The sequence below is a fragment of the Embiotoca jacksoni genome, unplaced genomic scaffold (genome assembly GCF_022577435.1).
Source record: "Embiotoca jacksoni isolate LCO1_2020_lvr unplaced genomic scaffold, fEmbJac1.0.p SCAF_5, whole genome shotgun sequence".
NCBI classification, from domain to species: Eukaryota; Metazoa; Chordata; class Actinopteri; family Embiotocidae; genus Embiotoca; species Embiotoca jacksoni.
In genome coordinates this window covers 3759415-3785448 of record NW_027185403.1, presented here as the reverse complement: position 1 = coordinate 3785448, position 26034 = coordinate 3759415, and the positions used below count along the sequence as shown (strand labels likewise).

General features: G+C 41.8%; 1 protein-coding gene across 2 annotated transcripts in view; it reads right to left on the bottom strand.

Annotated features, from left to right (window-relative positions):
* The window catches only part of atp8a1 (ATPase phospholipid transporting 8A1), a 103599-nt gene continuing 77565 nt past the window's right edge, over positions 1–26034 (bottom strand). For both annotated transcript variants that reach the window (XM_069171912.1, XM_069171913.1), the window contains 10 exons: positions 24381–24455; positions 22701–22823; positions 18267–18345; positions 17057–17118; positions 16717–16773; positions 16224–16331; positions 7430–7518; positions 7070–7162; positions 5298–5389; positions 1–2628 (listed from right to left, as the gene is read on the bottom strand). In XM_069171912.1, the coding sequence (XP_069028013.1) occupies positions 2531–2628; positions 5298–5389; positions 7070–7162; positions 7430–7518; positions 16224–16331; positions 16717–16773; positions 17057–17118; positions 18267–18345; positions 22701–22823; positions 24381–24455 (876 nt within the window). In that variant the 3' untranslated portion in view covers positions 1–2530. The remainder of the gene's footprint in view (positions 2629–5297; positions 5390–7069; positions 7163–7429; positions 7519–16223; positions 16332–16716; positions 16774–17056; positions 17119–18266; positions 18346–22700; positions 22824–24380; positions 24456–26034) is intronic.

Sequence of the window (26034 nt, the reverse complement as noted above, 5' to 3'; positions counted from 1 at the left end):
TTCACATTGTTCCTCCACGATTGTAAAGTTTATTTCAGTAGTCCTTCATGGCAGTAAAAGACAACACTTATAAGTTTGCAGTCCCAACATGCAGAACAATCATCGAACAAAATGACGGAAAGAAACAAATATTGAAATAAAAGAAGTTAAAGGTGCATTTTTTTTCCTCTTTAGTAAAGTGATCAACACTCGAGGGAGAATCAAAAGTAGTACAGTTAACACCTCAGAGAACAGTTTGTGTTTTCCATTCATGCAGCCCACGACCTTTACAGACAACAACGTGTGTTTTATGTTTTCCGGAAAAAGAAAGCAGTCCAAGCCTTCCACAACGACGACATCCACATTCAGCTGGTTGGAAATATTCGACAAGATGACGACCAGTAAAGATTTCACGCATAAAGACCAGCAGAGAAAGAATAATCAGAAACACAAAACACAAAAGAGCTTCCTTGTAAAGCAGAGGTACCACTGCATGAAGTAAACGAGTTACAAACATGTACACTCAAGAGAAATCATATACCGAAACCAGATAATACCGGACATCCACAACTGGAAAGGTACATAGAGTGCTTTTGTGCAACATCTCCTGTCGAAGCAAGCCGGGCGTCGGAAACCGCCACAGTCGAGGCCGGGGGGGTTCGACTACGAACACACGCACAGGCACACCGCACAATCTCACTTTCCCCATGAGGGCCATGCATCGGCACGCGGTAGTACACCATAGCTATACCTGGAGTCGTGCAGACGGACAACTGGAGCAAGCGTCGCCACGCGCACGCGCACGCATGAAAAGAAATACACGAGGAGGACTGAGGCTCTCCCAGTCTCACACAGAGGACACAGACATGCAACGCATACATAGAAGTTATCCACAGTAAAGGTGACACATACACGCGCGCACGCTCACACTCACACACGTACAGCACATGCACATGCAGGCGATAAACCGAGACACGCACACACACACACACACACACACACAGTCAGAAATTTGATCTCCCATGGGGAGAAGAAAGCAATCACGCGGACATTAAGTAGTCAATTATAAATAAATCAAGCTGTAACAATATTAATATTAATAATAACAAGACATTTAAGAAAGCTCCGTTTCCTCATTACATCTATTCTATCCTGCCAGTTCATCAGAGGAAGAAACAACTGAAAAGTTACAGACGAGTCATTACAAAGCCAGTCGATGCAAAATTCATACATTTCCAATATAAAAATACAAATCCACAAAATAACTATAGAGACAAAGTAGTTTTGATACCGTCGTGGAGTTTCCTGGCTAATGTTTCTCTCTCCCTTTAAGCTAATGGCACTTATGTTAGAAGGATAAAATCTCCATTTGAAGGGAAACACGGCCACCACCGTCAGCTTCACGAGACCATCAAGAGAGCCTCCCCTTCACCGCTGCAGGAACACGTTTCACATTGTAGGAGTGCAAAACTGTGGCGGGGAGACAGTGACTCTGTCTTCGGTAGGTGTGTGTGGAGCACTGGTCTAAGCTAGCCGGCGAAACTATTCTTGTTTTGTCTTCTAAGAGGGAAAAGTTTGACTTAGGCACCGTTGTGATTGTTGAAACAGGAGTGATGTGTGGAATGCAGTTACGAGTCGAGAGCAATACTTCTGCTGTAAAAATGGTGGAAACAGGACTACCGTCGGTTGCTGGAGGCAACTTCTTTAAAAACGAAATAAATTTTAAAAAAATTTTTAAAAACAAAAGATAAAAACAAAAGAAAACCAGGCACGATATCTACATACTTAAAAAAAAAAATTAAAAAAAATAAGTGTATCTTAAAAAGAAACAAAGAAGGACGAAGGCATGAGCAAATGTAAGGCTTTACACAATAGACGCTTCCTTAAGTGCAAAAAGAAAATGAAAACGTTACAAACGTCTGCTCTGAAGTGGTCTGTTTAGTGCTGGAATACTCGCAGGAGCTTAGTTACATTTGGTTTAAAGGTTTCCGAATTCACTAGTGCTTGGGACGACTGCGGACGCGACCGCTCTTCGGCAAATCTCTCGCAAGTTCACGTCCTCTAAAACTACTCATTTGCCCAGCGTTTTTAACGTTTACAATAACAGCGTTCGGGAGTTTGATTTGAATTCAAGACGGTGATTTTAGGCTTTTTGGCTCAGTGCTAAAAGCTGTCGTTCGTTTAAATCAGTCACTCCCGACAAACAGAGCGAGAACAGTGAAGAGCTTCAGACCACAGACTGCTAAGAAGCACAGTGCTCATCATGGCTGCTGGACACACAACTACAGCTGATAGTGAACACGTTTTGTTTTGTTCCTTGGTTGTTGTTGTTTTTTTTTTTTTTTTTTTTTCCTTCCCTTTTTCAAAGACTACACAATGTCACTCTCCTCTGTCCGTTTCATGTCCAAACACACCCCCCCTCCCTCCCCCTTTCTCTCTCTCTCTCTTCAGTGCTGGAGGCACACGCTTCACGCCACCGCTTCACATCGCTATCGGAAACGGCTGCTGCGGCTCCAAAACTGGCCGGCCGGGAACGAGAAGGCCGGCGGGCTCACCACTCGTTGGTCCTCTGTTTGGTGGTGTCGTACGCTCTGATCACCTCAGACTGAGACACCACTCCGTTCTCATCTTGAGAGAAGGCGTAGCCATCTGAAAACGAATGCAGCAGTTAAAACAGAGGTTGTACGAATTAGTCGTTCATGAAATTTAAAAAAAAAAAAAAACAACTGATGAAATGTACATTAAAAAAAAAACAACAAAAAAACACACACACACTTAAAACAAATGAATTAACAAAATAAACAAAATCCATTTGGGAAATACGCTTATTTTTGCTTTCTTGCCGAAGATCAATACTGGTCTCACATCTGAGGGTGAAGCTCGCAGCCAAAAGCAAGAGAGAAACAGCCTCGCTGGATCGTGTAACAAAATACACTGAATTGCACCTACCAGCCGCTCTAAAACTCTCCAATTCATATTTCCGATTTTCTTGATTTAATGCCTCCATGAAACTGAAGTGTAAAAATGGCAATTTGTGCTTTTATGGGGGGCTTCATAAAGTCTACGTTGGTTGTTTGGCAACCTCACAGCTACGACAAGCTTGCAGGTGGTCACCGCATTGAGCCAAAACTATAATTAAACAGGACACAAGTGTTTTAATCATTGAGCTTCAGAGGTGCTGGTCGGCAGTTTGGTGCGTTTGGATGGAACCAGGCTCGTTGTTTGATGGGTGAAATGTTAAGCCAGTGTGGCTAGCACTGGTTTGTGCCTCTTCTGACATTCAGGTCACAGCAGTAAGCATCTGCTTCTCTGAAAGATAATTACCAGCGATGCTTCTACACCCCGGAAGGTTGTTTAACAACGCTTACTGCTGCACTGAATATATTTCTAGAATCCTCAAAGACTCTTCTAACCATTCTGTCTGCAGCAAAAATAAAAACTGGAGACCTTTAACCCGTTGGGACGCTGTTTTCTATTCAGGCGGCCACCAGCTACCGTTTCTATCTTAATAAGCAAACAAGAGTTGCATCTTGGGAAATAAAGTTATTTCCTTATCGTGCTGCAGAGGGGAATATTTTACAGAGAAATGAATACTGAGCTCTGTGCCCTGAGCATAAAGCTAATGCTAATACATAAGAGGCAACAAGTAAATAGACAGATATGAGAGCGGTGTCAATCTTCTCATTTAAAAAGAAGAAAATAAGTAAATTTCCCACAATGACTGTTCAGTTCAAATAAATCATGTGGTGAATATAAATCACGACAAGGACACACACACACACACACACACACACACCTCCCCCTAAATTTGTATCTGCTGCCCTATGATCTATCACCTAAACTGTCCTACGGGGTCTCACCTGACCTTTGACCCTTGACTCACCTTCAGGTGTCAAATGACTTGCTCAGTACCTGGAGGACAGCGGGAAAGTTCAAAGGACCCCGCTGAGACGAGTGCATTGTGGGGGAATAACAGCGCAACATTTCATCATTTCAGCGTTATCTCGCTCTACTGAGTTCAACTGAGGACACACGGGAGGCACACGAGAGGAAGGACAGGAAGTCAACGACCAAAAGGAGGGAGAGGGGCGTCTTATCGGGGAGCTACAGGCGGGCTGGAGACGTAAACGGGGTTAGGTTTGAGCATTGAATCTAAAAAGGTATCAAACAACAACGGTCTCATCCCCACCTATGAGACAAACAAAAAACAAACTGATCAGACAGGAGACATAAAACAACAGAAAAACAGAAAACCTCCAAAAAAACAAAACCCATGTTTAGAAAACCATCGGGGAGAAAATGGGACCTTAAGTTTGGACGCTTTAGGTACTTTTTCGATGCGTTACTATGAATGAAATCCCTTTATTTAAAAAGGTTTCAAGCTCCATTCGAAGGGGATTTATCTCTCTCTCTCTCTCTAGGATGTGGGGTGGTTTCTCACTCGACATGATAAGTGATTTTCTTCCCGTCTGGAGTGTTTGTCTGTGACTTTTCGCCCCAAACCCAGAAATAATTATAGCCTCATTACCGACAGATTTTTGGAAAATTCACTGAGCCTCTTGTGATTTATTTCAGTCCTGAGAGACACTCACTCACTTAGAGTGTCTACTACCTCATCAGCTGAGTGCAGTGGGACAACAGAGAATGAAGAAAACGTGACAGACATATCGCTCCTTAACAGCATCAGTAGCTTTGCCCAGAGAAGCTGAGCTGACTTATTGTGTCTGAATGGGGATTTAGATGTTGCCCCAAACAGTCAAACAGTACCGATATAACACTAACTGAAGAAATACATTTGTAAATAAATAACTGATTCTGACTGCCACCTTTATATATTTCATAGTTTTTAAAAAAAAATATATATATTTTTCAGATCATGTTTTCATGTTTCTGACTAACTATAAAAATAATTCATCAAAGAGTTCATATGTAGTATTTGTCAGGTAGATTTGGTTTGAGTTCAGACGCAGGGAGCTAGGTACGATCTCTGATCGACGTCCGTTTAACGCAACGTATTTCTGAAAAGAAGCAGGACGAGCAGAATGTTACCGTCTCTCAAAGGACAGAGTAATACAGAGTGTGTCAGAGGAGGAGCAACGACGCTCGATCTGCTTTCCTACCCCTGACAGGGCAACGTGTTGGGGAGCAGATAAATCTAACACGGATAAACTAATGGCCTGGTGCCTCCACCCCAAAGAAAGAAAGGAGAAAGAGAGAGAAAGAGAGAGAATGAAAGAAAGAAAGAAAGAAAGAAAGAAAGAAAGAAAGAAAGAAAGAAAGAAAGAAAGAAAGAAAGAAAGAAGTTGTGAGTAACTTACGGAGCAGGTTCTGCTGCATGGATTCAGAGCGGTACAGACTGACTGTGCTCTTCTTGAAGACGTTCTTCAGGAGCTGAGCTCTCTCTGTCAAACTACACAGAAACACACAGAAACATTCAGTGTGTTAGCAGCATGCTGAGCACCACAGGCAGATTTAATGACCCATACATCAAGGCTGTCCGAGCGCTCGGACCTGCCAACTGCTCTACCTGCTGCTCCAAACACCGTGGAGGGAGACAAAACTGAGGAGACGCACAGCAATGGATAAAGTGAGGGAAAACAGCAGGTCGGCCGAAAATCATTCATGTATCCGAGTGTTGGTATCTCTCCATGTTTGTTTCTGTATAGGCGCGTGTGTGTGTGTGTGTGTGTGTGTGTGTGTGCGCGCGTGTGTGCGCGCGTGTGTGCCTGCAGCCCGCTGGGTCCGGGACAGCGGCCAGGCGGGAGGATCACTTTCAGCCAGCGGGAGATCTCACTGATCGGCTCCATGTTGGTGCCTGCTGCCGGCCTCAGAGCCCAGAGCCCAGAGAGCAGAGCAGACCTGCTTCAGCTAAGACGTTTTTAGAATATACAGCTTTAATATGAGACGACTGTTGCTTTAAAATGAGACATTCGGCACTGGAGGGGGCGGGGGGGGAGGGAGACAACCACATTTATGACATGATTGCCGATATTACAGTCAAACTCCTGCAATTTCGCAGCAATTTTAAGATTTCTCCTTTCCACACAGGAATACTGCCGGCAGCAGGAGCGTGACTATTTGTGACATTTTGAGGGATTTTGGAGGATGTAGATGATTCTTCCTCCAAGTTCATCATGAGAATTTGGGAAAATGCTTCATATTTTGTGAAACGGCCAAGGCATCAAGCAGAGACATATGACACCCCGAGTCAATACAGATTTGTCATTTTGCCATAATGTTAATGTGAGCCATGTGAGCGATGCTGCAAATCAATGAAGAAAACTGATTTGTGGCAGGATTTGAGTTTCATAAGGAGTTTTGCATCAGTTTTGTGATACGTCCTTTAATTAATTTGCCGGATGAACTTAAAACAGATTTTATCCATAAACAAATCTAATGATATGATGACTCTTTAAATCTTTTGCCGGTGTGGATAAAGCTCCAGTCATTTCACATGGAATTGTTGTTGAAGAACAGATGACTTTAGCTCATGAGAGACAGTTATGTTTATTGTGTTTTCAGCCACTTTTGTGTTAAGTCTTAGCTTTCAGAAAAGTTCTCAGTCTCGAAACTACGTACAAGTCAGAAAATCATTATTACAACAACTCCAACAGGCCATGAACGCATCATAAATGTCCACGGAGGACAAGATTCATTGACAGATTTAAGGATTCTTGTGCTGCTTGGCAAAAAGTCTGTAAATTGTTGTAAAAAAAGAAAAAAAGAAAGTTGAAGGTTGATTATTTACCCAAAGCTCACTACTACTTGCTACTTGCTAGCTTGCAGGTGTGGACATTTACGCAGTGACTGACAAGTAATGGTTAAGATAATGTCACCTAATGTTGCTTCAGACACAAACGCTGAACTTTGAATGTCTGTGTCACAACAGTCCATTAAAGCAAACAGCAAACTAAAAGTAGAGAGAAATATTATTGGAAATATTCTTTGAATTGCAAAAACATTATCATGTTATTACACTGACACAAATTGTTTTTGATCCACTTACAGACAAATAATTGGTTCAATGAAATGACGTAAATCTAAAATCACGGAGTAAAGACAGGAGAGGTGAAGTGGTGTGTAACAGTACCTCTTTCCGTGCACAACTGCTCCAGGGTCTTTAGATAACGCCTCAAGCTCCTGCACCTCATCCACCAGGGTCTTAAAATATGCCTTCTTCACACTGTAAATGAAACAGTATTTCATTTAATTAAAATCATGTGGCAGATGTTTTCACATGAATCTGCTGTGGGCTGATGTCCACCAGACCCGAGGCAGAAACAAACATTTCCCACGTAGTATTCACAGAATGGAAAAATGCTAGACTTCCTTGGAAATCTGAGCAAAACACGCAGGCAGGAATTTCTTTTGTAGATAGGGGAGATTCTGGAGGAATTTCCTGTATCGGATGTATATTGGAGCGATGATGAGCGAAGAGAGGAAGACTCACACTTTGTAGGCCACGTCAAAGACCAGCGAGGTGACTGGGATGAAGAGCAGGCCCATCCAGAAGAACCCTGAACTGAACATCATTTCCGCCTGTCACACACACACACACACACACACACACACACACACACACATATATACACTTATTCTCAGGTCACTGTAGACAATGCAGAGTTTAACTACCAACACAGGTAAAAAAAAAAAAAAGACGAGCTCTTTAAAAGAAGAACCACCCGATAAAGGACAACCACCACATATCAAAACACATGCATGACAAAAGCAGCTCAAAACAACCAGTTATATTGTGGAAATAGAGAGAAGAGGGCTCTAAATAACTTGTCAAAGTGGGTTAATCCTCCATGACTAAATGATGCCATGTTTTCGTTTGGATCCACTCCGCCTCGCCGGCCTTCAGGGTGGAGGAAGTACCTGTGACGTATTTAGACAGTGGAATCTCTTTCAAACGAAAACAGGCCGGTTGTGTGCTGTGCTCAGAGCTCCTGTCAATACATCAGAGGAGCCACGGGACCGTGATCTGAGGGGCTTTTAATGATACGTTCAATACAGCCGCCACTCAATCTTAGTGAGTGTTGATGAAGCATAACAGCTGTAATTATGGTAGTTTCTTGATATCCACATTAGATGAGCTCCAGATTCCTTAATAACATAATTTTTTTAGAAGATTTTTCCAGTTACTTTAAATGGGTTACAGAAAGCCGAAAAGGCTGACTGGAAGAGTTTATAATTTTTGGCTTATTTCCGATTCCTATTTCATCGCGAATTCTTTTCTTGATTACCGGTCGACCTAAAAATGTCAGACAGTAGTGTGAAATGCCCACCACAGTTTCCCACAGCAACCCCCCCGTCGACCACACGCGCACAAATAAAAATAAAACTGCAAATGTTATCATTGTCGAGTTGACCAAAAGTTCAGACAGAGATGATTTTCTTTGCTGTCGCAGAAGTCCTTTAAATCATGAGCTAGTGTTTTATTTCACCACAGTGAGTAACGAATGTTCACGTTGAGCTCGTGAGTGATGAGGTTGTTTTTGGGTCCACGGCGGCGGGGAGACAGCGGATCGTCCCGGTGGGGGCGAAACCTTCCAGCTCTCTGCGTGAGGACGATGTTTGTTTTGGCAAGCCGCTATGAAACTATCTGTCATTACACGTCAAAGTGCAAAACTCGCCCTCCTCGCATTGTAACGTGCCACTTGTTTAAACTGCTGAGGCCCCCGCGGCAATACTGTCTCTGCTGTAATGTGACACAGGCCGCGTGCGCGCACAAACACAAACACACACACACACACACACACACACACACACACACACGCACACGCACACATGCACACACTGACGAGTGTCAGAACTATCAAAGCGCTCGGGTTTGCTGAAATTAGCTAATCTGTTGGCCATTACCTGCAAATTGACTTTGATGTCTGACAAAACACTGGAGGAGAGGAAACCCCAAATGACAGGAAATCAAAAATGGCTTTTTCCTACAGGTTTGTGAAGGGACACGAATGAATAGAGCGTTTTCTGTGTCGCTTGGAACTAAACATTTATGAGATGAGGGAAAATTGCACCGAAGCACGGGATATTTTCACGTCAATTTAGAAATTACGCAGCACTGGTGGAAACATTTACTGTTTTTTGTCGTGAGTCACTTTAATTATTTTCGTTTTCATCCAGCGTATCATGCATTTTAATGGGGGTGTTTAAGCTGTCTTGAGAGTCTTTCGAAAATAAACCAGGGATGTATACTCAGCATATTAAATCAAAGTCAAACAGCTTGAAAAATAAACCAAAGTAGTCGTTCACAAGCTCAAACTATGAACCATATTTATATATTTCCATACATAACTCTGGGGCACAAACGATGTATGTACAAGCCTGATGCTTTAAATATCAAGTTTATCATAAAATTCAATATTATGGGTTAAAAGATTTGGTACAAAGACTTATTAGAACATGAGGTTTAACTGTGTAAACTTCAGCGACTGTAAGACAGTAACAAAATAGAGACCGACCTAAATATACTGCATTCATTGTGAATCAATCTGACGTCAAACATTCAAAATCCAAACAAATCTGATCAGTTACAAAACAACAAATGTTAGTGTTCCTGCATCTGGACTGGCTCCATGACTACAAGCGAGGCAAGCAGCGTTGGTGGACGCTAGCGACGTCTCATACCAGGGGGCCTTCTGGGAGCTGCACGGGGTGAGAGGGGCCCGGGGAGCGGGGCTGTATTTTTAGGACAAACTAATAAACTTGTCTGGCTGGACAGACAGTAGTGTCCGCTGGCCAGGAGGGGTGTGTTTTGACAGGCCACGACCCTGCTCCCGGCCACACACACAACCACACAGACAGACTAGACGCAGGGCTAGACAGGCACAGGCAATCTCTCACACACACACACACACACACACACACACACACACACACACACACACACACACACACACACACACACACACAACATGCCAGCTAGTGCATTTGTTATAAAATGCATGTTTGAGTACTTACTTATTCCATTATCATTATTATGGTCGCCAGATCGTAAAAAGGTGTCTGATGGGAGTTTTCATGAAAACAACCAAATTGCGTGTGTGTATCGTGTTTCCTACTAAAACACACAGATCGCCCTTGAGGTTTAACCCAGGCGAGAACTTCAAAACAACAAAAAAAACTACATTGTTCAGATCCGTGTTTACTGGACCGCCAGTCTTTATTGGAGCGAAACTACGTATGTCGGCGCATGAAAATTGCTTGTTAAGTATCGTGGTTATACTTTGCAGTTATAAGGTGTGGTGTTTTGAAGGAAGGAGTTCCAGGAAAAATAAAAAATCATTCATTCTTCAGCCAGCGGACCATGTTGAAATAAAAGTTTAAAAATACAGAACATCAAAGATACAACTTCATCCAATGTTATAAATCTTTTAACTCGGCAGGAAAACTTGAGGGGAATATTGTTCCCAGACCTAAAAACTCGGGAGTTTTTTGCGCTTCCTTTTCCAGGAAGACTCGATCAGCGGAATCTGGCACCTGGCTGATCATGCAGAAGAAAGCCCGTCGTCTCAGCAGTTTGAATTATGTTAATGACTGCCATTGTAATGGTAAATGTGAGGTGAGGTTATCCGCTACTTCACATTTCACCCCACAGGCCCAGAGTAAGGTTTAGATCCAGCAAACAAAACGATGAAAAGCCAACTTCATAACGCTCTGGCAGCTCTAAAACATCCCAGAGATGCTAATATTCAGACACTGGCTGTTCCGAGTACACAGAGCTCCTTTGTTTAACACTTTAAAAGACAGATTAAGAGGAGGAGGGTTAGACTAAATTGCATTCTGACTAATACTTCTGTCTGAATCCATCTACAGTATGTTGATTCTCCAACTTCTTTGACCGGACAACACTGTGCATGTCGGCTTTAGTCGGAGGGGGGGAAATTGAAGATGAAACTATACATTTGGCCAAAAACCTCAACAGTCTTTCTTGTGCAAATAAAAAGTACAAGCTTCTGGATAAATTTCAAGAAAACACAGCACAGTAGAGAAGAAACAGACAATTGAGGATGACAGAGGAGAGCACGAGAAGCAAAAACAACCAAGAAAGCAAATAAAAAGAGCAAACAGGCGGCCCGACAAGGTCAAGGCAAACCCTCAAATTCCACAAATGTCATTAGCAGAGACAAATCAGCCAATAGCCACCCTGAAAAGGTCAATGTGGAAAACAAACAGTGATTTTCTCGTTTGGATTTTTCTTCCACTCCATGCTCTCTGCATGTCGCCTAACAAAGAAAACCTCTTTATATAAACTCTTGCAGCTCAGCAGTCTCACAGACGACTACACACACAAGTGATTTACAGTGTGTAAAAACTGCTCTCTTCACCCACAGGGTTCGTTGTCAGTTATTACATTAACCTTGTGTTGTAGTGTTTATCAGTTATTAGCCAAATGAGGACAAAGACCTCACTTGAACTACACTTAGTCTTAAAGAAGGAACATAAGGACACAACCACAGTGATTGACAAGGGATCAATAATATCAAATTATCCCTCAGAAAAATTGAGCAGTCGTGAATATGTCAGATACCAATCATTAGAGCTTCTTTTTTTTTTTTGGCAGCTTGTTTCTACTTTTCAACTTCTGAAGTTCTGCCAATCATACAAACACAAAACAAGAACAAATGCCAGTAATCTCATCTGTGAACAACTTTTGCAGTCTGAAAATCAATCAAATCTTCATGTTTTCTTGTCTGTCTACTGGTGTGAATTAGTTTTGAAAATAATAGTTCTGCCAGCTAAATACAAAAAGGACAAAAAAGTGGAGATCCATTTCATCAGTCGTTATGACTTCTATTTGACAGAATACCTTAAAATTATTTTTTTTTAATCTTGAAACTTTGAGGAGAGTGTCGATCGCTGGCAGGTTTTTTGCTTATTTAGAGGAATTTGATTGCTGAGTCTCAAATGTCAAATACCCTTTCAGGCAAGTTGCAAACAACAATAAACAACATTGAGTGAAAACTAAAGATGACAGATAACCTGTCTGACACGAGTTTCAACCTTCTCCGAGTCTGTTCTCGGACAGCGGTGTGACTGCCTGGAAGGTACAAATGGATAAAACCTCACGAAGTGATAATAATGAGTAAAACGAGGTCACTCGTACTCTCCTTTTTAAAAATCGAATGTGAAAGCAGCAAATTAATGTTATGACCTATTAAAAATGTGTTTTAATTACTTTAAAAAAAATGGGATGAACAAACAATTTAGAAAATCCATGTTGGTGTTTTTTGTTTGATAATGCATTGATTGGATAAATTACATTTCACTCACATTTACTGACCTAACTGTGTCTCTGCTGAGTAGCTCCTGAATTTTCCTTTAAAATGGTGCCACGCAGACATTTAAACAACAATATCATTGTCACACAAAACTTTGTTTTAGGGACAGACTTATTGTGGACATGTTAAAAACGGATTATATTGTTTTTTAGTGTTCTGTACAAATATGGTAAGTGCAGCTGCTACAAAATAAAGCTGGAGAAATATTTTTTGGGGAATAAAGTGGCTGATGGAGAATTGAAGACAGGAGGGACGCCCGCTATGATTAACATTCCTGTTTCATAGAGTTAAGAGTTTCTCGTGACAACCCGTTCACTCAACTTAAACTAAATAAATCTGCCCGTGAACATAAACCACTCAAATTAATAAACAAACTGATCTGTTTCTATTGTGACTATTTCATACACTTGCTAGATATTCCTAGCACGCTACACAACAACAAACTTCTCGGTAAAGCGATTCCTTCCAGAGAAAACGTTTCTTATCACCGAGCAGAAACTGTGGAAGAATCTTGATGCATGCTTGCAGAGTGTAAAATCCATGTGCAGACGACAAGTAGAGTCTGACAGAGCGAGAGGTGCTTCGCTGCAGCAGGAACTGAAAAATAGCAAAGGTAGGTGTGTGTGAAAAGTGAGGAGAGACAGAGAGAGAGAGAGAGACAGGACCGAATAAACTCTACTGGAGCCAGCTGTGTTGATAGCAGAAGCAAGTCAGCAGGCAGCAGGTCAGTGTGACAGAGTGTACATGATACATCTCCTGAGGTGAAGCTAAGCCGCTTAGCATGGCAGATTACACTGCCTGAACCGAATAATCTGACATTCTCTTTTGATATTTGTGTCAGACTTTTGTGAGGTGAAAACGGGATGAGATATGCGTTTGGGATCGGGCCAGTCTGCAGAGTACATGTGAAAAGCATACAAGCTGTTTGAGTGTGTCTGCTGGATGGATCCTGCACCTGTCTTGTCAATCGTCCAAAGAATATTTTTGCCTGACATTGATGAATGTGTTCAGATGGGGCCGAGCGCTGCTTAGCGTCTCTTGTTAAAGGCGGCGAGCTGGGTAGTGAGTGAGAGCAGAAACAGGAGAAGAGGCGAGTTCTGGTGTCTGTTATGTTGTTGGGCCCCCAGGTAGTTTTTCAACTGGCAGAGGTGGGGGGGGGGACAAAAAGAGAGCTGAGGAAAAAGCAAAAGAAAGTAGATGGGAGGACAGAAAGCACTTTTTTTTCTTTCTTTTTTTTTGTCTTCTTCTAAGATTCAAGTACACAGGCAGGGAGGCAGGGCTGAAATATGCGAGGCTCCATCAGGGTGGAGAATAATCCTGCTCTTAAGAGGCTACGAGGTCTTGGAAGTGGAGATAGTGTCTCTGATGCCCTCTCAGGTTTCACAGAGATGTGTCCCTGTTTGATGATGTACTGGCATCCCTGAGTTAGTGCTGGGCATAGAGTTACCAGCTACCCACAGGACACCATTACTGTCTTCAGTCAAGTGCTGCAGGGCATGGATGAAAGCACCGGGCTTCACAGACGGGGGATAAGATGAAGCTTATATACCTATGGTGTGTGTGTGTGTGTGTGTGTGTGTGTGTGTGTGTGTGTGTGTGTGTGTGTGTGTGTGTGTGTGTGTGTGTGTGTGTGTGCGTGTACGTGCGTGCGTGCGCGTGTGTGTGCGTGAGATTGGCCGAGCAAGTGACAGCAAAACAGCATTTCTTTGCATGCGCAGATAGTTGTTATACATTGTCGTGCCAAAAATACCGTTGCTGTGGGGAAACTTTTGTCCGACAAGAATATCGCGTACACTTATATGTAATTTCCCTCAAAAGTCGTCCATTCCAAAAACACAAACTATAATCATCCACCCAACATAACTGATCAGAAATGACAGATTTTTGACTAAACATTGTGCTCCACGAAAGGAATAGCTTGGCATTTTGGGAGACGTTCACTTTCTGGCAGAGAGTTTGATGAGAAGATTGATACCATGCTTATTTCCGTATGGTAAATATGAAGCTACAACCACCGGCAGCTTAATGTAGCTTAGAATAAAAACTTGAAACAGGGCGAAACTGCTATTCTGGCTTTGTTTAAAGGCAACAAAACCCGCCTACCGGCACCTCAAAAGTTCACTATTTAACATGTTACATGGCATTTGTTTAATTTGTGCAAAAACCAATGTATAAAAACAACATTTTGCTGTTTTTATATGGGGGTTATTGTTTCTTGGTGGGCCACAGCAACTTCCTGAGGTCTCTGTTATATAAATACTCCAACACGTAACCTCCTGTGAAACAGAGATGTGTCATTTTTGCAGTTCTTATTTTATACTGATTAAACAAACAAGGCGTGCGGTGTTAATACGTGAGCTTTAAAGGTGCTGGCAGGTGGACTCTGTTACTGATGAACAAAATCACAGTCTGTTTCCAGTCCTAAAGCTAAACTGTGGCATTATATTTAACACACAAGTATGAGAGTAGCATCAATCACCTTATTTAACTCTCCGCTAAAGCTTGAAAAAGCATTTACAAAACCTTTTTTTTTTTTTTTTTCAAATCATCATACTGAGTAATGATGTGTTCATCTTTAATCTCACCAGAATCCCAACAAATCAAGAATTTTCTCTTCAGACAGACGACAAAACCGGCCTGTTTCTGAAGCTCGGGGTACCTGAATATAACTGAGCACACAGACCTTTGATGAGGCAATATGTTCTTAATTTAGTTTTTTTTTTTCGACAGACCATCTTTCCTCTTAAATAAGGAACTATAAACACCACTGTGACCTGATTTGAAAGGTAAATTAATCATACAAAATAAAGATTTTTCCATCACTAATCGAGGGGGGTTGATGCAAAATGTCCCGGTTAAAGACATTTCTACTAAGCTGCTGTTCAAGTTTCTCACTTGTATGTTTGAAGTTTCCCATCCAACATCACCACTGATGGCCAAAACTGGTGTAAATGTATGAACTACCACAAACAATCGAATAGCTCAATAATAAACTGAGTCACAATTTACATTTTTACTGAATCCTCAAAGCCAGAAGTATTAACTAAAGCAGAACACGCATAAGGCTTAAAGAGTTCTGAAAGTCCAGATCGTTCCTTACTTGTGACTAGTGAGACAATAACTACTTTTAAGAGGGATTTTCTGTTTTTAAAGAATATTTTCACTTCTTAGAGTACATTATACTAAATTATGAAGTGATCTGTTTGCTCAGCATCCCTGCAAAGACAATATTTACTGTGAGGGGCAGATTATTTGCCTCTGCTGCAGGCTGTGTGTATGCCAGCCTTTTTCTTTCAATAGCTTCCTGCTGTGCTCTTGTTCACGAATGAAAAGATGCCTCAGTCTCTTCTCCAGAATGCACTGGGAAATGTCACCTGTTTAAAAGGTTCTCATTGACCACCTGTGGTGACTCAGAGAGATGTTAGTTACATTCACATGTAAATAATAACTCCTAAAAGAATAAAGTAAACAAAATACTTCAGGAGTATATATCTATATCTAATCAACTTTAAAGGGCTTTTTAAACTCATTTTCTAAGATGTTCAGGACGTGTTGTCCTCATTTCTCTTTGCTCAGCTTACTGACTGCTTCACTGTTTCAGTGTCACCTGTGGATACTCAGAGTCCGGGAGGGAAATGTAACACAAACATGGGGCAAATTGGCCCAATTAAGTCATTATGCAACACAAGCCAGAGGTCTAAACTAGTCCTCTGGCTTTACTTATACACTCCTGTGTCAAGTTTAACTCGAAATTTTCCCACCAATATCTTTCTGCAGAATCAGAATTATAAGGTGCTACAGGTCTGTCAGTGATAGACGGTCATATCAGCAGTTTCTTTTAGTGCTGGAGGAAGTTGTTTCTGTAAGAGTGTGTGTGTGTGTGTGTGTGTGTGTGTGTGTGTGTGTGTGTGTGTGTGTGTGTGTGTGTGTGCGTGCGTGTGTGTTTACCTCGCCCGACATGTCGGGTGCCAGAGGGATGAGGGGCCACAGGGAGGAATAGATAATGAAAAACACCACCCACAGGCCGATGCTTCCCCAGATGGCGATGTGGCTGAACTAATGGAGGAGAATCAGAGGACAATAAAGTACCAGAAAATGTTAATGTTTAATGATTAATTTTCTCAAGATTTGAGCGAGACTACAATTTGCCGACTGAAGCTGTATTTGAAGCAACATTTTCATTCATTTACTGTCTTGTTTGATGCAGTTTTTTATAAGTTGGGTTTAAAAGTTTACATCTTTACATGCAAGTTTACAGTTCCTTCTGACAACTTGAAGGAGTTTCCATACGTGTCATCGCTGTGGGTTTACAGTTACAGGCCCAGTGGGAACAAACCATAAAGAGATTTGGAGATAAGAGGATGATGTAAAATATGTCACAAGCATCAGTGGTCACATAAAAAGGAGGAAATGAAAACAGATAACAGAACCTCCAGCTTACCATGGTCCAGGATGAGGTTTCAAGGCCGGCTTTAAGACAAACTGTGATGACCACAAACTGTGGAGACACAAATCACAGTGTCATTGCACAAAGAGTATCCCCTATACAGTAATAAAACTGGTCATGGGAAATGCATCACACATATCTGAGTTTACATTAAGAATATATTTCACATGCTGTACAGTATAAAAGTGGAAAAGACAGTAGACAAACTGAAAGTCACAAGAAAAGGAAGTAAAAGTGATGTTTATTCACTGAAATTGGATAACACTTGGCTCGGACACCTGCACTCTTTAAACACAGCAGAAACACTGCCTGTCAAGAAGATTGGTGCACTTACTGTGTAAACCATGTTGCCTAAGAGGAGATAGTCTGGAGTTCTTCCGTTGCCAAAAACTGTATCTGTGAAGGGAATCAACAACAGAGGCTTTTAGGGCCAACGCGGTCTCTCCTCAGTTCTCTGGGTTTCACACAACACACGTAGGAAATTACTTTAAGTACAACTCAGTGTGAACTTTATCGTAAACCAATTGGAGTGTAACAGGGAACTTAAAGTGGAAACGCAGTCAAATGCTGCATCCATTACTGTCCTTTGAGCACGGCTGGAACGATAATTCTGTATTTCGCAACTATAAGGAAACCGTGTTTGTGTGAAAATCCATCAATGAGACTGAAAAGTAGAATTGATGTGCATTCATTATTTTCAGAAACACATTTTCTGGCTGATTCTTGCCAAAACAGAGAGAACAAAACAGTTTTAGTTATTTATTCAGTCATTAAAAAAGGAACCCAACAAGTGTTTTTAAACTTTCCTAAATTAATAAGATCGTAATAAACGCAGACATATTGCTTCAACCCGTCCAAGTGGGTTTGGGCTGAGTCTAAAATATCAACAGTGTGCGACTGCCAATAGAGAAAGAAAGAGAGGCTCCCTTTCCCTTTACTTCCGGCTGGTCACATGTCTTGTGTGCAGTGAGGCTTTGCTGACAGCCTGTCAGTCAGAGTGAAGGGGCTTGGCGCCTTTGTTTGGAGAGCAGGCCCAAGCTTGTGTGGTCCTCGGCTCTGGCCAGCCAAGACTTACCGACTCAAAGATCCCTATTCTCTCTGCACTCACACACACACAGAAACCTTGCATCTTAATGTGAACAAACATGCACAAAGTGACCTATGGATCAATAAAGATATTGTGAATAATATTCAAATTTATATTCGCACACAGAAACACTGATAGTTGTTTGTTCGGATAAAAAAAACAAAAAAGAACCACCATTGTGGGCCCTGAACAAACAGGAAAGTGTGTATTTGAGTGATTTATGAAAAATTAAGTGCAAATAACTGCATACAATAAAAGCATTTCAGCAGTCATTGGTGCAAAAATGCACATACGCTTGTTAGTGTGTGTCACTCAGACCGGAGCACACACATGTTTGCAATTCATGACTGGATGCTTGAAGAGAGAAGTAATTAAGACAAAGTATGTGTGTTTGACTGTCCGTCTTTATCCACCGAGTCCACCGAGAGCCGTGGAGGAGTCTCTGGGAGCTACTTACCATGCTGGAAAGCTTTAAGGGGGACCCAGAAGAGGATGACGGAGTGGAAGAGGCCGTTCAGACAATGGGCCCAGAAGACCTGCAAAAAAGAGGCAAGAAGGATGGAGGGGAAGGAGGCAAGATGAGGGAGGAGAGAGGGTAGAGGGAGGATGGGGGGGTGGCGGGGTGGGGGGGGGGGGGATTCCAATAAGAGAGAGTGCGAGACAGAGAGAGAGAGAGAGAGAGAGAGAGAGAGAGAGAAAAAAAGCATGAGAAAAGGGTGTGTGGAGCTCCAGCTTTCCAAGTGACCCCTGACCTGGGCCCTTTGTGCCAGCCCAGCGCTAGGCTAAGTGGCGGTTTTGTCGGGGCCTCCACGCTGAATGGCCACCCCGCTGACAGACACGTTGTATATCCTCTGTGTGTGTTATGGGGGAGAGAGAGGCTGCTGAGTGTGTGTACGAGTCGTGAAAGGCAAGTGGACAATATCAATGTGCAGGTTTTAACTTGTAGTTTTTCTTTTTCTTTTTTTTTTTTTTAAGATCATTCTGTGTAACGGAATAATAAAAAAAAAAGGGAGCACAAGAAACTGTAAAATATACACACACTCGCCCCGACAATAAGAACATTATACAACATTAAAATATGTGCTGCCAGTGTGAAGGTTTCCTCTCATTTCTTTCATTAAGCTTCGGCGCTTTCATGTGAGAATTTTAACTGGTTTGGTAATAAATGACAGGAGAGTTTAAACAAGCAAAAATCAGTCTAGAAACACACACAGGGAGACTGACAGGCCTGACAGAGATTAAGCTGTTTTCATGGTAATTATTAAGGGACTGGAAAATCGTGGCGTGGACTGCAGTCTGCGTGTGTGTCTGTCTATGCAAGCATACGGACTTTGGATGAGTCGTTTAAATCAATACTCCCACTCCAAAACCACCTTGTTTAAAATTTACGTTATGCAATGCCCGAGCCAAACAAAACACTAATGGGTCATGTAGCATGAAACAGCCGTGAAATCTATTCTGCCAAAAAAACACTCCACGTTTGTGCCCTCTTTTCCTCCTCCGTGCTGACACAGACGTTGGTGTTAATTCTGAGGGATAAAATTAGTCAACCCGGAAAGTAAACGGCTGATGGAGGAGGAGGTAAATAAAAGAACTTCACATTTTAATCTTTTTTTTTTTTTTTTTCACGATACCTTCTTGGCAGATGACAAGTAAGAGCCTCGCTCTCTTAAAAACACTCTTTTCAACTTCAGCAAACCTGTCAGAAAAACATTAAACACGACTTATTCAAGACAAAGTTGACTCCCTGAAAACTGAAAACATTGTGTGATTTCTGCAAGTCATTTTAGAACAACTATCAGCATATTTACATTTCAGGGTTATTCCAAATATTCTACCAGGGAAAGATGTTAAAAAGAAGGGAAAAGGAGCCGAGGAAGGCAGAACAGGGTACAGGGTACAGCGAAGGAAAAAAATATATACTACTAGAATATACCCTGGCCTCAGTGGCACGACCTCCTCACCTTTCCTATCAACCAAACAAAGTTCTATAGCAGCCACCCCCCCCCCCCCCCCCACCCTGGATTACCTCGCCCTCCCTCTGTGTACACAAACCCCAACACACTGAGCGGGGGGGGGGGGCTAAAGTAAACCCCCCCTCCTCTATCTCTGTGGTCAAATGCGTATTAAATTATTACTAATGTTACAATCACATGTCTACGCCAATTAGCCTCGCACTGACAGGCTCAGCTCTCTATCAGCTTCCTCCTCCACTATCCCATCCCAAACACTGCAGGAGGCGGTCGCAAACCAGCTCCAGTTTCCTCTCCCCAATAATGAATGCTAATGAAATCAATAAATGTTCATAATCATTTGTCACACTGGGATCCTCCCTTTCACCCCTCCAGCCACCCATGTCTCCTTCTTTCCCCTTGTTTTACGGCAAGTTGCTAAGGATCCCCTCCAAATGAATGCCCGGTCTGTCCTGTAAAGATTTGGCCCTTTGTGAACGTCCTAATTGCCAAAAAAAAAAAAAAAAAAAAAAAAGCCCATGAAGGCCACTAATTAATATCGAGCCAAATATTTCCAGAGCTGTCCACTCATGAACTTTTCTTTTTGAACGAGTGAGGTAAGAGAGGTGGAAAAAGAGTATAAGAGAAGGAAAGGTGCTGTATAAGAGGTGATAGCTGCTGGTAAACTAATGTAATTACTGAGGTCGCATAAAGGGGAGCCTGGTTTATTAGGGTGGCTTATGTGTCCGGAATATGTAATTAAAAGAGAAAGAGCGACATGGCTGAAGCCACGCCTCGAGCTTCTTCTAACACCCTCTGCCTCTCCCTTCTCGCATCTCAACACAAACAGCTTTAATTCACAAAGACAGTATCTGTTGTGTACAAAAGAGCCAGGCGTGCAGAAAGACAGGCTTCGAGGGGCCAAATTCCTGCTGGATTTTCTCGCCTCGCCTCGGGCCAGCTGCAAGGAAAATATATCGGGAAGAGAGTGGACAAGCCAGCAAAAACAACCTGCTGACCTGGCCGAGTCATCATTTATGGGTCTTGGAAAATGTGGCCCAAACAAAATTGAGGTTCATTTGCTTCTAACTATCAGACACATATTTTTGTGATCTGTCTTTGGCACAAAAAACTTAATGAAGTCTTCAGAAAGTCAAAGGGAAAATCCACCCTAGAGGATTTATACTGAATTGTGGACGATTAAAGTAGCAGCTGTGTGGTCATATATTACTAATCTCCAGTATAATTTATGATAAACAGAATAAAGAGGATTTCTTATGAAAAATCTTGTTAAACTTGCAAAATCTACATTCATCTACAAATAATGCAGGGCTTTTATTTTGAGTTTAGCAAGTCTGTTTTTCAACAAATTGGTTTTCCATTTCTTCTGATTTATTTTGTGGGTTTCCACACATGCACATACCCACTAACTACAGTATGCTAATTAATCAACAGTGACATTATAACCTCAACAGTTTTTCATAGTTTTCTTTATTAGCTCTGGGAGAAACTTCTTATGTTTACAGTCATTAAAAATGTGTGTTATTACCAGAGTTGCAACTCTTGATTATAATCAATTAATCTGTCAATTTTCGTTTTCTATGAAATAGAAAAAATAAATAGGAAAAAACACCAGTTATGAAGTCTTAATTGATCATATACCATTAACTTTCATGTACAGCAAAGAAAGATGTCAAAGCTGCAGTTAGAAAAAAAAATTAAAAATACTATTCAGCTATAAAAAGTTAAGTCTAACATCAAGGAAACAAACATGTTTTTTTTTAAATACTGTGAATTCTATTTGAAAGGAATTAGGAGGATTTCGATTTAATAGGTTTAACATTGTCTTCTGGTAAGTAAAAAAACATTTGACTTTACTTCTACTTCAATCTTAAAACTGCCTTTTATCAGAAGTGAATAGTTTGTGGTGAGTAAAACTGGAGATTAAACTATCATCACCTGATACGTGATGTCTGGTCCTGTGTGGCGTGAATATGATCTGATAGCCCCGCACTGAGTGCAAACAACTCCCTTACTTAAACAAATTGGATAATTTTCCGCGACAAATGCCATCACACAATGACAGCACACTCTCTATTCCCTCCAATTCTTTCTGCTGCATCTCCCCAACCCATCTGACCTTCCCTGCCCCTGACCACCATGGCCAATCCGCCTTTAATCCACCTCCATGTGGTGCTAACCAGGTCACCACGCCTGTGAGGATGGTCCAGGAGTCTGTGGCTCGGCATGGAGAAAGGGGGAGACAGCTTTATTACCAGCAGGGGAAAGTTAACGGACAGCCCCACATCAACCAGACAGAACAGGTCAAGCCACGCCATACCAGGCTACAACTGCAGCTGCCAGGTCACTGTGACGGGAGGTGCATCCGTCCGTCACAGCAGCACAACAGAAACATCTCCTGTCATTAGTGTGACGTTAATTGGATGTAAGAGCTGGAACTTCTGACCTTTATATTTACGTGGTGTAGCAGACTATTATTTCCCAATGGAATTTTAACCACATTCGTGAGTGTTTTGCATCACTTAGTTCAATTGCATAAAATTGACCAAATTGCAATAACTGATACTCTCCTCATGGTTACAAACTAACTGCTCAGGTAAAACAGGTAAGGAAATCTGCCAAATATTAACTACTACTTTCTTACAATCCAAGTTAAAACCACCGTTCAATATTGCACTTTTTTTTGGAGACACTTGATAACCATGGAATAATGTCAGTCACCGAAAAACAAGGACCAAAGCAAAGAAAGTTATTAAAACTGAAAGTAATCAAGATAAAAGCGCAAATACATGCAACAAAAAGATCAAACTAATAATGAGAAATACATCTTACAGTATGTAAATGTGGTTTGTGTAAATTAAACAATAAACATACACATATACACATATATATATATATATGACGGAGACAAATATTACCTTTGTATTAAAACCCATTGCATTCTGGGAGGTTTTGTAGAGTTCTGGGTATTTCAGCATATTCTCTTTCCTGCAGGAGCGCTCAAATATTCCCAGAGTGAGAGGGGGCAAAGCAGTGAAGATCTACACAAGAGAGACGCGCACACACACACACACACACACACACACACACACACACACACACACAGGGAAACATCAGTTTTAACTTTGATAAATCCAGATTACTTCAGGCTTTCTTAAAAATGCTCGTGTTTAAAGATGTGACCTTGAATCTGATGTCTAATTGCTCTAAACTAATGGCATATGGCTGTCTTCATCATTCCCGCCACCTTCATCTGGTAAACCTATGGAAGAATTTGCCTCACTCTGTTCTCTACTTGCTTCATTCTTAAGTTTACATCATTGAGGATCATTGACCTTAAAACCCTTTGGGGTTTTTCATTTTGATTTGTCATGCTTCAGGTCCGTTCATATGTAAAACCCATCTCCAATGAACATCTGCGATGTTCTTGACTAAGAAGCAGGTATTTAAGCCTGGCTGAAGTGTAATTTCTTCGTGGTGTTGTAATGTTCTGTATAGCAGCTGTTGAGAGAGGAGTGATTGTATTGTGTGGCTCAAGGGGGGGCGGGCGGTCGGTCAGTTGGTGTGAGTTCCCTGTGGGCCCATCTGGAGTGGGAGTCTACAGGCTTCAGACTGCAACACCAGCGGGCCACAGGACATGCTCCACTGGGATCCTTTCTTATTCAGAGCTGGGCCTGGGAAGATCTCCATTGAGAGGCGGATTCAGCCCATTGCCTCCAACAGACTCCCACTGAGCTGGAGGAATTCCTCAGTTTTTAGATAAAGTAAAAGACTGAGCCTTCTTCCCACCCCCCATTACAGTACTGTCCCTATAGGGTGGTAGTTTATTATGAAATAATGCAAGAGGCAGAGCTGTGGAAACATCCTTCTGACTTGACAGTTTAGATAAAGTAAAAGACTGAGCCCTCTTCCCACCCCCCATTACAGTACTGTCCCTACAGGGTGGTAGTTTATTATGAAATAATGCAAGAGGCAGAGCTGTGGAAACGTCCTTCTGACTTGACAGTTTGTCCCTCCCATGAATTACTTCCATTCGAGGCCAATCCGGAGCATGGGGAAATTTCTCTTCACACTTCCCTCATTCATTTTTGTTGATTGAATGGATTTTGTTTTTTAAAAAAGTTTTAAGTTACATATCGACTCCTTGTGGTCTTAAGAGTATGGTATTAAAGATCAGACTACAGATGCACATTTTTTCCTTCTACTTAGTTCATGACAGAAATGAAATATGAGTTCATTAGGAGTGGTCCCATTAAAGTGCCCTGTGGGACTCCCTACATCGGCAGCCGGCTCACTTCCTGCTCCAGTCTTCCTATTCTTTTTATCATTCAAACGTAGCTGCTCTTACTAACTACGCTCTTTGGGGCAAGCAAAACCTGTTGTTCTTTCACATTCAGTACATAGTTTAGGGCACAGAGGGAATATGGACTTGACAACAGGTCATAAATAAAGTGAAAAATTTTCAGGACGCTGATGACAGTCATGCAATAAAAGGATCAGTTTTGGGGCAACACAGCAAATTCGGTCTGTGTCAAAGAGGGGACAGGGATAGAGGAGTAAAGAGGGCTTTTTAGAGACACAATTTTATTAACACTTACCACATTGTACAATCCAATGCACCAGCGTTCAAACAGAATCTGACCGGAGAAGCCATTGACAAATGCAAACCAGATCTGAGAAAGGCAAAAAAAAAAAAAAAAAAAAACACAAAGAAAGAGTCAGAAAAGCAAAACAAGAACAAAAACTAAAGTATTTTATTATAGTTTATATTTCAGAGTTCATCATTTTCATTGGCAAACAATGTCCAAAATATTCACATCTCCCTCTTACAATACTGTCAGTTTAATCTGTGAGGCACTTATGAACTTGATATTGGAGGCATTACTCAAAAAAAGATGATGAAAGCACTACTAAATGTCTGCAGCCTCTCTGATTACCCTCTCAGTATGTGCTTCCCATTAGTGATAGTGAGGGTGAGTGGTTACCGTTATCAGATTTAAGACGGGCTCACTGTGTCTACTGACTAACAATCCATTTTTCTGTCACACTCCATTATTCACTGTCTTGTGTCAACAGAGAACTGAGATACAGAGAGCAGGATCTGTCATTCACATAATGTGAACAGATCAAAGAAAGAACACCGGTCCTATTGATACATCTTTAAAATTACTGCAAAGTTGAGACATCTTGTAATACCGGTTGTGTCCGGAGTAAAATGTTTCCTGTTGTGTGAGAAGAAGAATTAAAAGATCCTGAGACGAATGCGGTTTAGGTTGAAGTGCTGACCTGTGATCAGCATGTGATCAGTCTAACTTAGGCAAATTTCAAACTGAAGGAAGGCAAAAGGGCCAAAACAGGCCAAATGAGAAAAAAATTTGAGACGGTGGGAAAGCCAAGACCTCCAAATGCTACCTCCACGATGCAAATTGTCCACAGGATCCATCACAGGATTACCTTCAACCATCTATCTTACCAACTGTTTCCCTCCTTGATCTACCTGATGACATGTGTGTGACAGATGAGGTTAGTTGCAGGGGCGGAGTCAGGACTGTGGGACTCTGAATGATGGAGACTTTGATATATTGTGTCAGGACAGGGAGACAGAGGTAATTTAAACCATCGGCTGGGTGGAAACAAGTCTGATCACCATATCTGAAGAAAACAATGCCCCTGAGATCAGGACAGAAGCGAGGTATTCTCAGTGAATTATTCTAACATGCAAGCAGAGCAGTTGTTGCAATCGGGTAGGAAAAAAAGGCACATGAATGATTGTTTTATTGGTGTAAAGCGGATTTATCTGACACATCCTGGAGTGAAACCGACAGCGCAACCTGAAAACAGTTTGCAAACTGAGAATCAGAAATCGAACCTCAGTGTTACAGTTTGACACTTCGTGGTCCAGAACAGGTTCTTGCTCGCGCTAAAACTGTTAAGGGAACATCAGGGGTGCTGTGTTTTGGCCGTGGCCAACCAGGCATTTCCTCGCTTCATTTAACTTCATTATGAAGGCATGAACTGCTACAAATTCTCAGATTGGGACAAAGCTGGTTTGACGGCCCCACCCGCCGCCGTCACTGTCTACACGACCGATTCCAATCTGCCACTGGTCCTTCCCATTTAATCGTGTAAGCGTATGCATGAAAACAAATGTCCCACACACAACCTAACCCTGTTCATTCCCTTCATGGGGGGGGGGGGGGCTGCAGAAGAAGCTTGTGTTTATGTGTGTGCCCTCAGACCCTGTCCCTCACC